We start from the raw sequence: 15005 nt of genomic DNA, 5'->3' as shown, positions 1-15005 counted from the left end.
AGGCTTCCTTCGCTGGAAACCCCACCTCTGGACTTCCCTTGCCAGCGAAGCGCCCGTTTTTGTGATGCTGGGATTCCCCTGCTGGGATTCTCCTGCAGCATCACAAAAATGCAGAAGTCCGGAGGTGGGGTTTCCCATGGAGGGGAGCCTCAGGGAATCCCAGCAGCACAAAAACGGGTGCTTCGGCTGGCAAAAGGGGTGAATTTTGGGCTTGCACGCATTAATCGCTTTTCCATTTATTCCTATGGGAAACATTGTTTCGTCTTACAAACTTTTCACCTTAAGAACCTTGTCCCGGAACCAATTAAGTTTGTAAGACAAGGTATCACTGTATATATAACTGATGGGAATGGTCATAAGCTATAAGATCAGCAAGGGATACCATAGAAATTTGCTTTTTGTTTTTATCTTTGGTCATTAGATAGCACAGGTTGTGAGTGCCCTTTCTCACACACATTGGGGTGGAATAAGGTGCCCACAACAGATAAATAACGGCAGAAGGAACCACCATATTTGAGCCAGTACTAGTATGTAAAGATTCAGGCTTCTGGGGAGACGTTTGACTTCCGCTCTTCCATGTCTGACCTGTTTTGCTGCAGTCATGTTTTATTCTTTAAATACTTCAAGATACAGTATTTTTAAAAGACTGTCACATAGGAGATGAAGCTAATTTGTTTCATTCCCTCACAGCAGTGTTTCTCAACCTTGGCAACTTTTAAGATGTGAGAATTTCAACTCCCAGAATTCCACACTTTTTAAAATAGCCAAGTTGAGAAAATCCCGCTCCAAAGAATGTATCTTAATCATATGAACTTTTTGACAATAGAATAGAAGCAGGGGCTGAATTATTGTCAACAGGAGTATAATAAATGGGTATCTTTATCAACAGGAATTTTCACTTTTGAAATTGTATGTTTTTAAATTTTAATTACAAATGTGCCCTATTTTAGAACTTAACCTGCTTGGTCCAGCCTTGCCTAAAAGCTGCATTGTCTCTTCAGTCTTAATGGTATTATATGGCTTAAGAATGATTACTTTGGTAGTAATTTGACTACATCTCCTCCCTACTTTAGCAAAAAAAAGTATTAGGAAGTGACTATTCTCTACAATTGAGAGAATAATAAATGGGTCAGGAAGACATAAACAGATACATATTTTTGCTTTGAGAATCAGGTCTAGGTCCAATTACTCCAAATAATGTTTCCTTTTATATATTATTTTATTAAAGATATTTTAAAGAATATAAAAAGCTAACATAAACTAATATAAAGAAAAGAAGTCAAAGAGAGGTGCAAGGAAAGAAATACATAGAAAAAATATAAAGCAAATGATTAAAGTGGGCTTTAAAGCACTGTGAAGCAGTACTATATATAAGTGCTATTGCTATAACTTTATCTCTATGGTTACAACATACCTCTCTTCTTTCTATATCTATTCTGTTTAATCATCAAAACCATAAATCATGTCCATGTTTTCTATTTCATGCAAAAAGTCTGTAAGGGATTTCCAGTTAGCAATAACTGTAGATATTTCTTTTCCCTAATCAAAGAAGTTAACTTCTATCATTTTTACCAACCATTCCTCCATTGGGGATAATGCCGAATCTTTCCATCTTTATGCATACAATAATCTTGCTGCATATACAAAGTTACATTTCTATTCCAACCCTTTGTCCATCAGTCCCAAAAGAAAAAAAAATGCTGGTTTGAATTGCACATTGATCTTTAAAGATTATCTTAATCAGTATATGTATTTTAATGCAAAGATTTCTAGCCTTTTCTTGCATATTCCAAGTATACCCCAGACTCTGTCCATTGCACCAATATCTTATGGTGTTTAATTGTGATGATTGGGATTTTTTGTGTTGTCCTGGGCATCTGTGATCAAATCTTTTGTTTCTGTTGTAAGCTGAAATCCTTTTAGCTACTACACTAAGGCCACACAATTCTTTTCTAAGAAGACTTTTCAAGTATTCTAATCCCATATAGTATTTCAGTGGGATGGATAAGTCAATGGGTGAGTGCTTTTCCTCCAGAACCTACCAAATTCATCTTTTGCCTTTTCATTTAAAAGGATAATCAGTAGTAGGGCTGGAAAACCGAAATCCTGGAGAAGTATGATCCATCCGAAGAAGCAAGAATGGATGGAAATGATGTGTTTCAACCTGAGGCAATTAACAAATGTTTGTATAGGCATTAATGTTTTGTTTTTTAAAAATTATATGCGAAAAGAAGAAAGAACCTATACAAAAATAAAATTGTCCTATACTAAACATAATTACTCAAATGTTTATTCCATCCATCCATCTGGCTATATAACTGAAGTTAGCTTATGTTTAAGCCAGTTAGTAATAAAAACTTTGGGAAATATAATTTGCAATATGTAGCCTGAATTTCTACATAATTTTCCAATTGGTCTCCCCCATAAAAAGTTTATTCAGATAAAGAGGCTTAAAACTATTTTGTAATTAACAGAGAATACTTTCCTCCCAAACTACACAGTGTCCATTTTAATGAGTAAGAACATATAATATCAATTTCTGCTGCTTTGTCATAAAGATCCCAATTATTTTTAAGCAGCCTTCTTGTTCCAACCCCAGTTGGAAACTATCCAGATCTGGATTTTGTCTGCTGGAAATCCTGTTTTGAAGGCCCCAGGATCTGCAAGACTAGTTTAGATATTTATGTTGTTAAGATTGGTTGGTGTGATTCAAAGCGGTGGCTTTTTAACTATCCTTGGCTAATGGCTATAAATTGCTTTGAATATCAAAGTTGTAAGACTTGTTTTGGGTTTTTCTTGGCAAAGTGTTTACGAAGGTTACCTTGAGGTCTTGTAATCTTACATGTTTCCCCTTAATATTTTGATGATTCATTTTGAACGTTGAGAAGCATATGCTGCTTAATGTGTCAAGTACAATCAAACCAAGAGCCAACAGCTTAATTGCACTTGCAAAAAAAGAGACTGAGCAGCCACTTAACATATTCACAGCATTCCTTGACTTCATAGTTGCAAACTCAGTTTGCAATATGTCATGGAACCTGTTTGAAGAAATGCAAATGAGAGAATTCATTTTATTCCTTAGTAGACACTTGCAATTCGGGTTCCAGTCAGTTATATAACATCAGGTTCTACCACGATTCCCACAATGCAAAAAGGATGTTGAGACTCTAGAAATTAGAGTACAGAGAAGAGCAACAAAGACGATTAGGGGACTGGAGGCTAAAACATATGAGGAACGGCTGCAGGAACTGGGTATGTCTAGTCCAGGGCTCTTCTAGGACATGCGGTTGGTAAATCCACACTAACTGAATTTAAGACTTGGTTGGTAAATCCACACTAACTGAATTTAAACATGCCTGGGATAAACATCCATCCATCCTAAGATAAAATACAAAAAATAGTATAAGGGCAGACTAGATGGATCATGAGGTCTTTTTCTGCCATCAGTCTTCTATGTTTCTATATTTCTATGTGGACTTCAACTCCCAGAATTCCTGAACCAATCATACTAGCTCAGGAATTCTGGGAGTTGAAGTCCACATGTCATAGAAGAGCCAACTTTGCCTACCCCTGGTCTAGTCTGATGAAAAGAAGGACCAGGAGAGACATGATAGCAGTGTTCCCATATCTCAGGGGTTGCCACAAAGAAGAGGGAGTCAGGCTATTCTCCAAAGCACCTGAGGGTAGAACAAGAAGCAATGGGTGGAAACTAAACAAGGAGAGAAGCAACTTAGAACTAAGGAGAAATTCCTGATAGAACAGTTAACCAGTGGAACAGTTTGCCTCCAGGAGTTCTGCAGGCTCCAACACTGGAAGTTTTTTAAGAAGATGTTGGATAACCATCTGTCTTAAGTAGTGTAGGGTTTCCTGCCTAAGCAGGGGGTTGGACTTGAAGGCGTCCAAGGTCCCTTCCAATTCTGTTGTTGCTGTTGTTGATGTTATTTAGTAATAGGTCTTTATTTTTATCCAATATGTGAAAAGTTTTAATTCTTTTCCCCAACAATACTTGAACCTTACTGTTATGGCTATAGCATAGGAGTATGCCACGGGCTGCTTCCCCCTCCCCAGTCTGCCAGCCCTCTTTTGAGGGTGTCATCGCTTGTTGTGGAGTAGTGACTAAGTGTCACCTGATCCCGTTGACAGCTGTTGCTTTGCCCCCGCTCCCTTTACGGAGACAAAAATGGCAGCTGGGATTCCATTCGGGTCATGTGACCTTCTAAGAATAGCCTCGGAGTCTCAGGACAAGGAATGATGTCAGGGGAAAAAAAGTCAAGATCGGACGAGGCAATCTAGAAACAGAGAAGCGAGCTTGGTGGACGGAGAGAAATTCCCCAAGTGGAAATTGAACAGGAAAAGGCCCAAGGTGAAAAAGCCAGGGGAGGCCATCACTGCCAAGGCAGGGGAGCTGTAGCAGACGGGCAGAACAAGAGAGAGAGAGAGATAGCAGAGATTGGCAAGGCAGGCATTTAGGAAAAGCTGAGAGGGTCATCCATCCAGCCCATTGGAGTGTGCTGTGGGCAAGAATCGGTGTTGCGGGGATGAACTTTGCCGTGGGCTTCAAGCCGATGCTGGGGACTTCACAGAACATGGATAACCTGGAGAAACAGCTTATCTGCCCCATCTGTTTGGAGATGTTCACCAAACCTGTGGTCATCCTGCCCTGCCAACACAACCTCTGTCGTAAGTGTGCCAACGACATTTTTCAGGTGAGCAAGAAGCCCAGGAATCCATGCATAATATGAAAGGGACTCCGATCGGTCTGGACACAGGGGTGGGCAATGTTGACTCTTCTATTACTTATTTTATTTATTTATTTATTAGATTTCTATGCCACCCCTCTCCGTAGACTCGGGGCGGCTCACAGCATACAATTAAACAATTCATGACAAATCTAATAAATTTAAAAAACATTTTAAAACCCCATTATTAAACCAGACATACACACAGACATACCATACATAAATAGTATAGGCCCGGGGAAGAGGGGGGGGGGAATGCCTCAATTTCCCCATGCCTGACAGCAGAGGTGAGTTTTAAGGAGTTTACAGAAGGCAAGGAGGGTGGGGGCAGTTCTAATCTCTGGGGGGAGCTGGTTCCAGAGAGTCGGGGCCACCACAGAGAAGGCTCTTCCCCTGGGACCCACCAGACAACATTGTTTAGTCGACGGGACCCGGAGAAGGCCAACTCTGGGGGACCTAATCGGTCGCTGGGATTCGTGCGGCAGAAGGCGGTCCCGGAGATATTCTGGTCCGATGCCATGAAGGGCTTTAAAGGTCATAACCAACACTTTGAATTGTGACCGGAAATTGATCAGCAACCATTGCAGACAGCGGAGTGTTGGTGTAACATGGGCATACCTAGGGAAGCCCATGATTGCTCTCGCAGCCGCATTCTGCACGATCTGAAGTTTCCGAACACTTTTCAAAGGTAGCCCCATGTAGAGAGCATTACAGTAGTCGAATCTCGAGGGTGATGAGGGCATGAGTGACTGTGAGCAGTGACTTGTGGACTTCAACTCCCAGAATTCCTGAGCTAGCATGATTGGCTCAGGATTTCTGGGAGTTGAAGTCCATAAGATATAGAAGAGCCAACTTTGCCTACCCTTGGCTCCGGGCAATGCCTTTCTAAAATCTGAGCCATTTCTGAGTGAAGGAGTTTATGATAATTATGTAATAAATGTCATGATGTATTCTCTGCTTATAGACAGCCATTAATATTCATCGCACTTCTTGAGTAACATAAAGGGAAATTTCTGCCTCCCGAAAGTTAAAAAAGCCAACGAGAGGCAGATGGAGGAGCAATAGAAAATTTGGAAGGATGAATTAATCACAATGCCAATTACACCTTGTTTTGTGGGAAAGGACTGAAGCACCGGCCAGTGTGTGCGTTTGTTGAAGGGAGGCTTTGGAAGGCAGGAAATGGGAAGGATATTGTGTGTTGTGTTGATCAGGCGGTGCTCCAAAATGGAAGGAGTACAAGATTGTGAAATTCAGGACAGGATGTCAACTCCTTGTATCAGCCTGGAAAGGCCATTATAAGCAGGCCTGAAGGAGGACCTTTTGTTGCCTTTATTCCCCTTATAGGAGAGGAATAAAATCAATGCAATGAAATGCCTCTTCCTACAAAACACCGGACCAGAATATCTCCGGGACCGCCTTCTGCCGCACGAATCCCAGCGACCGGTTAGGTCCCACAGAGTTGGCCTTCTTCGGGTCCCGTCGACTAAACAATGTCGTCTGGCAGGAGCCAGGAGAAGAGCCTTCTCTGTGGTGGCTCCAACCCTCTGGAACCAGCTCCCCCCTGAGATTAGGACTGCCCCCACCCTCCTTGCCTTTCGTAAACTCTTTAAAACCCACCTCTGCCGTCAGGCATGGGGGAATTGAAACATCTCCCCCTTGCCCATGTTGTTTTGGTGTTTGATTGATTGTGTGCTTGTTTTTTATATATATTGGGATTGCTTTTATGAACTTTTTAACCTAAAACTGTAATTAGATTGGTAAACATTAGATTTGACACTATGTATTGTTTTTGTCATTGTTGTGAGCCGCCCCGAGTCTGCGGAGAGGGGCGGCATATAAATCCAATAAATCAAATCTAATCTAATCTAATTTACTATACACTCCAACCTTCTGGAATCAATAACAATGAGATATTCCCATTTACTCTGTGGTCACTTGGCTAATGTAAAAAAGAAGACAGAAATGGAACTTGAGAGCTGGATGATGAAATGGAACATACAGTATATGGAGGAAAATATCCTACTGATTTAAGTAGGATTTTTGTAGGATGATTTTTTTTGAGTTGTCTAAATCGGATTTCGCTGCAGTTATCACTTGTTTTGTTACACCGTTTGGCTAGGATCTAAAGAAAGTCTTACATGAGATGGGAAAAGAAAGTTTTAACCAAAGGAAGTACAGTGGTACCTCTACCTACAAATGCCTCTACTTATGAACCTTTCTAGATAAGAACCGGGTGTTCAATATTTTTTTTTGCCTTTTCTCAAGAACCATTTTCCACTTACAAACCCGAGCCTCCAAAACTGTAGCCAGAAAAGGCAGGGAGTAGCCTCTGTGGGGCCTCTAGGAATCTCTTGGGAGAAAACAGGGCCGGAAAAGGTGGGGAGAAGCCTCTGTGGGGCCTCTCTAGGAATCTCCTGGGAGAAAACAAGGCCGGAAAAGGCAGGGAGAAGCCTCCGTGGGGCCTCTAGGAATCTCCTGGGAGGAAACAGGACCAGAAAAGGCAGGGAGAAGCTTCTGTGGGGCCTCTCTAGGAATCTCCTGGGAGGAAACTTAAGTAGATCTACCACTGTATCTTCAAATTCATTTTATTACATGTTGACTACATTTACTACATGTATACAACTATGCTAAACTTAAAGACAGTTTGGTCTAATGGTTAAGGCACCAGGCTTAAAAACAGGATATCATGAGTTCAAGTCACACCTTGATCATGAAACCCAGTTATATGACTTTGGGCAATCATTCTTTCTTAACCCAACCCATCTCCCAGTGTTGTTGTGGGGAAAATAGAAGAAGGAAAGTGTGTTGGATATGTTATTTGCCATCTTGAGTTATTTGTAAAAATAATAAAGACAGGATAAAAATAAATCCCATTTCTGGGTTCATAGTACAATACTGCATTCAGACGGATTGTGCTTGTGTATCTTGCTAATCCACACAAAATTAACCCTTAAAATTGGCCTATATTGTGCAAATGAAGCCACATTTACCAGAGTGCAGGAGAACAGAAAATAAGACCATGAACAACTGTAGCCCTTCCAGATGAGAAGATCGGGTGGTTTAAGATCTGGAAACTGTCCTACAAAGAATGATGGAAAGAGCTAAGTAGCTTGGAGAAGAAAAATCTATGAGGAGATTTATAATGTCTGCAAATATAGTATGTAGATTTACCACACAGAAAATGGAGCGGACTTTTTGAAGTAATGGGATGGTTGTCATATATTTTTTACCTCAACCTGAGGAGAAAAGTGGGAGTTATTTGGGTGAGTTATTTCATAACAAGAGTTATTTCATAGTGATGGGCTCTCTTTCAATGAAGACAAGCATTTGTCAGCCATTCCATAATTGGACTGATGTAAAACAGGTGGCTTCCTAATGGAAAGCTATCCAAGACTTAGTGATTTCTATGATAAACAGTTCTAAATATCTGAGAGGGGAAGACACCATAGTTACTTTACACAAGAGGCCTTCATACTTGGCAACTTTAATCATAGCTGGCTGGAGAATTCTGGGAGTTGAAGTCCACACGTTTTAAAGCTGCCAAATTTGAAGACCCCTGCTTTATGCTGAAAGACATTTTTCAGTAGCTCAGAGAGCCTTTAGTTTGTTTTAAAACTGAGCCTTGACACTCACAATTTATGTCAATCCTGAGTTTAATACAGTGATACCTCATCTTACAAACGCCTTGTCATACAAACTTTTCGAGATACAAACCCGGGGTTTAAGATTTTTTTGCCTCTTCTTACAAACTATTTTCACCTTACAAACCCACCGCCGCTGCTGGGATGCCCCGCCTCCGGACTTCTGTTGCCAGTGAACCACCCATTTTTGCGCTGCTGGGATTCCCCTGCAGCATCATAAAAACACGGAAGTCCGGAGGTGGGGTTTCCCAGCGAAGGGAGCCTTAGTGAAATCGCAGCATCGCAAAAACACAGAGGTCCGGAGGTGGGGTTTCGAGGACTTCGGTGCTTTTGTGATGCTGCGATTTCACTGAGGCTCCCTTCACTGGGAAGCCACCCCCGGACTTCCGTTGCCAGCGAAGTGCTCGTTTTTGCGATGCTGGGATTCCCCTGCAGCATCACAAAAACACAGAAGTCCAGAAGTGGGGTTTCCCATGGAGGGGAGCCTCAGGGGAATCCCAGCAGAGCAAAAACGGGGGCTTCGGCTGGCAAAAGGGGTGAATTTTGGGCTTGCACGCATTAATTGCTTTTCCATTGATTCCTATGGGAAACATTGTTTTGTCTTACAAACTTTTCACCTTAAGAATCTCATCCCAGAACCAATTAAGTTTGTAAGACAAGGTATCACTGTATGTATTTAGTTGTAAAGCTCCTGGAAGCGATCATTTTGATCCAGAAGAAATATCCTTGGGTGATGCTTCTTTGTGTTACACACGGCTGTATGTGACCTGGATTTGCATAGCCACCGCTCCATTTTTCCTACCGGAATATTATCCCCCCCAATCCGGGGGCTGCCCATCAGTGCCCATACGGAAGGAGGATGACCTCAGAATGGTGGCCATTTCGCCAAGTGGTGGGTTCCAGATAATTCCACAGATGGAGGCAGGAGCAGCCGACGGCATGTCCGCTACCAACGAAGTTCCAGAGTCTAATGAATCACGCAGGCCCAGTAGGACTATCTTGCGCCCTGCCTATCTGCATGACTATGTAGCATGTATACAAGGAAAATTGGAATATTCACAAACTAAGAGGGGAGGAGTGTTACGTACAGATATAGATGACCCAGATTTGCATAGTCGCCACTGATTGGTCCATCCAGCAGGGGGAGAATTAAACTGCTGTCAGTGGCCAGCTGGCTTCAGGGAAGCCCTTAAAAGCAGCTTCCCTCCAGTCTGCTGCTTTCTGCTAGAGAGAAATAAAGGTGCTGAACTGTTCCTACATCTCACCTCTTCATTCCCACGCAATCTAACTCTTTGGTTTGAGCCAAGTCTGGCAAATGGCACAAGCTTGCCCATTGCTTTCCTGCAAAAAATGTACTATTTTTAGAGGAGGATGGTTCCTGATTTCTCTGCCTTTAGGAAGTAATACCGTATTGATGGAGTGATGGCTTAGTAGCTTAGTGCTTGGCATTTGCTATGGCATGTTTGTGTGTATGTCTTGTTTTTTAAATAAGGTTTTTTTTAAAGATATTTTAAATATTAGATTTGTTATACATTGTTTTTATTATTGCTGTAAGCCATCCCGAGTCTACAGAGAGGGGCTGCATACAAATCTGATAAATAATAATAATAATAATAATAATAATAATAATAATACTGTAATAATAATAATAATAATAATAATAATAATAATAATAATAATAATAATCCCAACAGAGTTCTGAATCGTTTTTTATTAATATAGCTTTCTGTAGCTCACTGGGAGAGACTGAGAGCCATCTGAACAGGTTCAGTTGCTATCTATAGAGCTAAAAGCACTTAAATCAGATTATGCGCAATACAGATATCTCTCGGCTTACAAACATTTGCTTAGAAACTGTTCAGAGTTACAAATATAGTGGTACTTTTACCTAGGAATGCCTCTACTTTACTAACTTTTCTAGATAAAAACTGGATGTTCAAGATTTTTTTGCCTCTTCTCAAGAACCATTTTCCACTTACAAACCTGAGCCTCTGAAACTGTAACTGGGAAAGGCAGGGAGAAGCCTCCATGGGACCTCTCTAGGAATCTCCTGGGAGGAAACATGGCCGGAAAAGGCAGGGAGAAGCCTCCGTGGGGCCTCTCTAGGAATCTCCTGGGAGGAAACAAGGCCGGAAAAGGCAGGGAGAAGCCTCCGTGGGACCTCTCTAGGAATCTCCTGGGAGGAAACATGGCCGGAAAAGGCAGGGAGAAGCCTCCGTGGGGCCTCTCTAGGAATCTCCTGGGAGGAAACAAGGCCGGAAAAGGCAGGGAGAAGCCTCCGTGGGACCTCTCTAGGAATCTCCTGGGAGGAAACATGGCCGGAAAAGGCAGGGAGAAGCCTCCGTGGGACCTCTCTAGGAATCTCCTGGGAGGAAACAAGGCCGGAAAAGGCAGGGAGAAGCCTCCGTGGGACCTCTCTAGGAATCTCCTGGGAGGAAACAAGGCCGGAAAAGGTAGGGAGAAGCCTCCGTGGGGCCTCTCTAGGAATTTCCTGGGAGGAAACAAGGCCGGAAAAGGCAGGGAGAAGCCTCCGTGAAAACTCTCTAGGAATCTCCTGGGAGGAAACAAGGCCGGAAAAGGCAGGGAGAAGCCTCCGTGGGACCTCTCTAGGAATCTCTTGGGAGGAAACAGGGCCTCCACCCTCCCTGTGGTTTCCCCAATCGCACACATTATTTGCTTTTACATTGATTCCTATGGGAAAAATGGCTTCTTCTTACAAACTTTTATACTTAAGAACCTGGTCACCGAACAAATTAAGTTCATAAGTAGAGGTACGACTGTAACTGAAAAAAGGTGACATACGATTAGTCCTTGCACTTATGTTGTTGCAACATATCAATGATCATGTGATCAGTCTTTGGACACACTTTATTTACAATGGTTGCAGCATGTGCTCACCATTTCTCACCTTCCCAGTTGACTTCCAACCAACAAAGTCATTGATTTGCTTAATGTCCATGCAGTTTCAATTAACAACTGCAGTGATTTGCTTATTAACCACGGCAAAAGGACATGGTTACTTAGCAATCATTGTTATAATTGTGGTTGCAAGTCAACTGTAACCACAATAAAACAGCCAGGGTTTTTCTTCCTTACTTAAAAGGGAACACACTACTTTAAGCAGCAAACAACAATTTAAATCTGCCATGAGTATGGGTGGTGTGGGAGATGAAATCCACATTACGAAAACACAACAGGAAAAGAAGTTAGCTGGTATTGTTTAGGGCAAGATTCCAGTAAGGAAAAGCTACCCTTAGCATCATTGCTGGGATTCTGTATCTGTCTGGACAAATTCTAAGAAATCTAAATTTTAATTCTTTCAAATCTGTTGTGTACATACCCATCAACACCATCTGAGTTGTGGGATTCCTTTAAGACAAAACAATTAAACTAATCTAGGCCATCTCTAAACTAAGCTGTCTAGGGCCATCTCTAACGGTAAGACGCCAAGATATAGCCTTTAAATTCACTAAACAAAAAGTCTTTAACAAAACTAACAAAAGTGCATGTTTTGCACTTTTACAAAGGTAAGAAGGAAAGAAGTGATGTTAATTAGAATGAGAGCAAGGTTACTTCTTTGCAGAGGAAGAATAATCTCTGTGTGACCAGTGCCACCTAGAGACCACAAATAAAATATATTGTGTAAGATTTTAAACTTTTGTTGGATTCTCTCCATAAATAAGCTGAATTCAGTATGTTGCAGTGTGCTGTTTTTTGTTTAATTTGTTTCCTTTTATTAATATGCCCAATTCTTTCAAAGTTGACTTAGGTATTCTAGTCTCTGTTATTTTTACATTTCTACATTCAAATGGATGGATGGCTGTAATTATTTTAAATTGAAATGTTTTTATATTGATCCATGTTTTATTTTGTGAACCGCCCTGAATCCCTAGGGACCTGGGCGGCAAACAGACAGACAGACAGACAGACAGACAGACAGACAGACAGATGGACAGATAAATGGATGGATGGATGGATGGATAGATGATAGATGGATAAACAAACAGACAGACAGACAGACAGACAGACAGACAGACAGACAGACAAATATCCTTCTGTTTCAAATGCATCTCAAGCAACATGAATGGACTAGTCAGGCCAAAGCCATTTTACTTATGCTATTTTAAAATGTATTCTTCACTCTGGGAATTTGGGAGGAGTCATTGCATGAGGGATGTCTCCATGTAGCCATAAAAAATTCCTTCTAGATTGTCAAGGTCATCTTTTGTCTTTGCAATCCTGCACCTGCACGGGAGGAGATGGGAGTTTCTGCCAAGTTGGCAGATGAAGATTGGTCAACGTGATGGACTTGGGGGTGTGGGGACAAGGGCTCAAACTTTCAACTGGGTGGAGAAACCCCTCGGATTTCAGATTTTGGTTTCTCCCAGATGTGCCAACATGGCTCTGCTAATAAATTGGAACTTTGAAGAAAAATTTGCCTTGGACACTAATTTAATTTCTGATGCTATTTGGAGCCCTGACAACTAGTGCAGAGCAAAGTAGAACTGGTCTGTGATCTGGACACCCAGTAATCTTTTAAAGCATTTTTTAAAAGCAGCTGTTCAACTTTACTACTCATTTTTTGTGCTTTCACTAAACAAAATCCCCATTTTTAATTACTTTATTCCTTTACACTTAAATGCAGTACTTTAAAGATTCGATGAATTTCACTTCATTGGTTGTGACCTTAATTCCTTGTCTACGTGATAACTCTTTGAATCAGAATTCTGTCTTTTTCTAGTATCATCTGTTCTTCTCAGTTTGTGTGAAGCATAGTTCCCTCTAAGCTGAGCAGTGAGCAATCGCTCACTTAAAAATCATCATCAACTCAGAGTTTTCCAAACCTGCCCAGAAGCCGAGAGGGAAAGAGTGAGAGGGAAGGAGAGAGAGAGGAAGAGAGAGAAACAGATAGAAAAAAGAGAGGAAGGAAAAGAAAAAGAAAAAGAATGGGAGTAAGGAAGAGAGAAAGAAAATCAAAATCTAGTTTGAAACTAGCTCAACTATTTAAGTGGCATTTTGATATTGATAGAGTTGCCCTATTATGAGTTCACTGTTATAGACACACAGTACAGTATTTTATTTTGAAATTCTCTGAGGCAAAACAGGGTGGGTTTTTTATTTGTTTGTTTGTTTGTTCGTTCATTCATTCATTCATTCATTCATTCATTCATTCATTCATTTATTGTTTCTGTGCCGCCCAGTCCCAAAGGGACTGCCGCTCAGAAACTATACTTTTCCGCCCCCCCCCCAAAAAAATTAGAGGGAACACTGGTGTGAAGGTCTGTTTCTTTCTCAATCTCTTAAGTTAAAGACCTTCTTAATATTCCTTTTTTAATGTAACAACGGGAAAATTGAACATATGAGACATACTTATACTCACTGCGTTTGATTCATTTTTAAGTACATTGTGTTAAGATGCAATGAATTGACTACTTGCTGTCCCTGGTGTAGCATTCACAATTAAGAAAAATCCACACAAAGTTTCCTCGCACTTAAATAAGCCCTCAACACCTGCATTTATTTTTAAAAGATTGAATTGCGTATTGCCCAGGAGAAAGTCCTACAGCACTCTTTCAATATCTTTTCCTCAGCAGGAAAACATATTAATTTGTTCCTGTGAATTAAATGGAGTCCTACATATTTTACCTAAAAGATTTCTTACAGACCTCAAATTGACAAGTCGATGCTTTTGTTCCGAAGAAATCTGTTTCCGGCCTCAAGCTTCATTTCAGTGTTTCTTTGCTCTAATATTAGAACATAAGAGTTTATATAGAAGCCAATTGACTCCTGAAGGCCCTGTGTGGCATCTAAGAATTTTCAGTGTAAACAACACCAGTTGTGATTTTCAGACTAGGATTTAAAAAAGAAAAATATTAATTTTTTTTCAAAAGGTAAAATATAAAAAACAACAATAAAATTTGCATTAAAATGTTTCTCAGGAAGTTCCTATTTGTTTATTTGTTTTATTTATTTATTTAGTTTATTCAGTTTATTCAGTTTGTTTGTTTATCTGTCTGTCTGTCTGTCCGTCCGTCCGTCCGTCCGTCCGTCCATCCATCCATCCATCCATCCATCCATCCATCCATCCATCCATCCATCCATCCATCCATCTATCTATCTATCTATCTATCTATCTATCTATCTATCTATTTGTTATCTTATGTGTTGCCTATCTCATCAAAGATGATTTTAAGCAGCTTGCCAACATTGAATAAAAATGCCATATAAAACATTGAAACATTGAAATTAAATAGGCATCTTAAATTTAATATTCATCTAAAATTAAAGTGACCAAAATGGAGAGCAAAGAAGGGAGCAAAGTGCCAACAGAGAGGGGAGGGGATGTTATCTAATTTAGACATTTATTTATTGTTCATGGAAGTGCTTTCTTCAAGTGGCCATCTTATCCAAAATTTTAGTAACCCCCATTGGAGGAGTGAGGTTGTCCCTTTTAACTTTTGCACTTCTTAGTCACTAGAAGACCATCATTCAGCTGTCTGAGTATAACCTAGAACTCACGTGAGTTGAAGAATGAGTTGCTGTGCTCTGAATATGGTGACTTACTCTGGCAAATTGGACATGGGATGGCTGGGAATAATCTTTTGCCAGTGTCTGCCTATAGCAG

General features: G+C 40.8%; 1 protein-coding gene across 1 annotated transcript in view; it reads left to right on the top strand.

Annotated features, from left to right (window-relative positions):
- The first annotated feature begins 4173 nt into the window (after positions 1-4173).
- Positions 4174-15005, top strand: part of TRIM54 (tripartite motif containing 54) — a 36582-nt gene continuing 25750 nt past the window's right edge. Inside the window, exon 1 of the mRNA XM_070742056.1 lies at positions 4174-4706. Within this exon, the coding sequence (XP_070598157.1) occupies positions 4539-4706 (168 nt within the window). The 5' untranslated portion in view covers positions 4174-4538. The remainder of the gene's footprint in view (positions 4707-15005) is intronic.

Source organism: Erythrolamprus reginae, chromosome 1 (assembly GCF_031021105.1).
Source record: "Erythrolamprus reginae isolate rEryReg1 chromosome 1, rEryReg1.hap1, whole genome shotgun sequence".
Classification (NCBI taxonomy): domain Eukaryota; kingdom Metazoa; phylum Chordata; class Lepidosauria; order Squamata; family Dipsadidae; genus Erythrolamprus; species Erythrolamprus reginae.
Note: the sequence above shows the minus strand (reverse complement) of the source record. Positions and strands in the feature narration are given on the sequence as shown.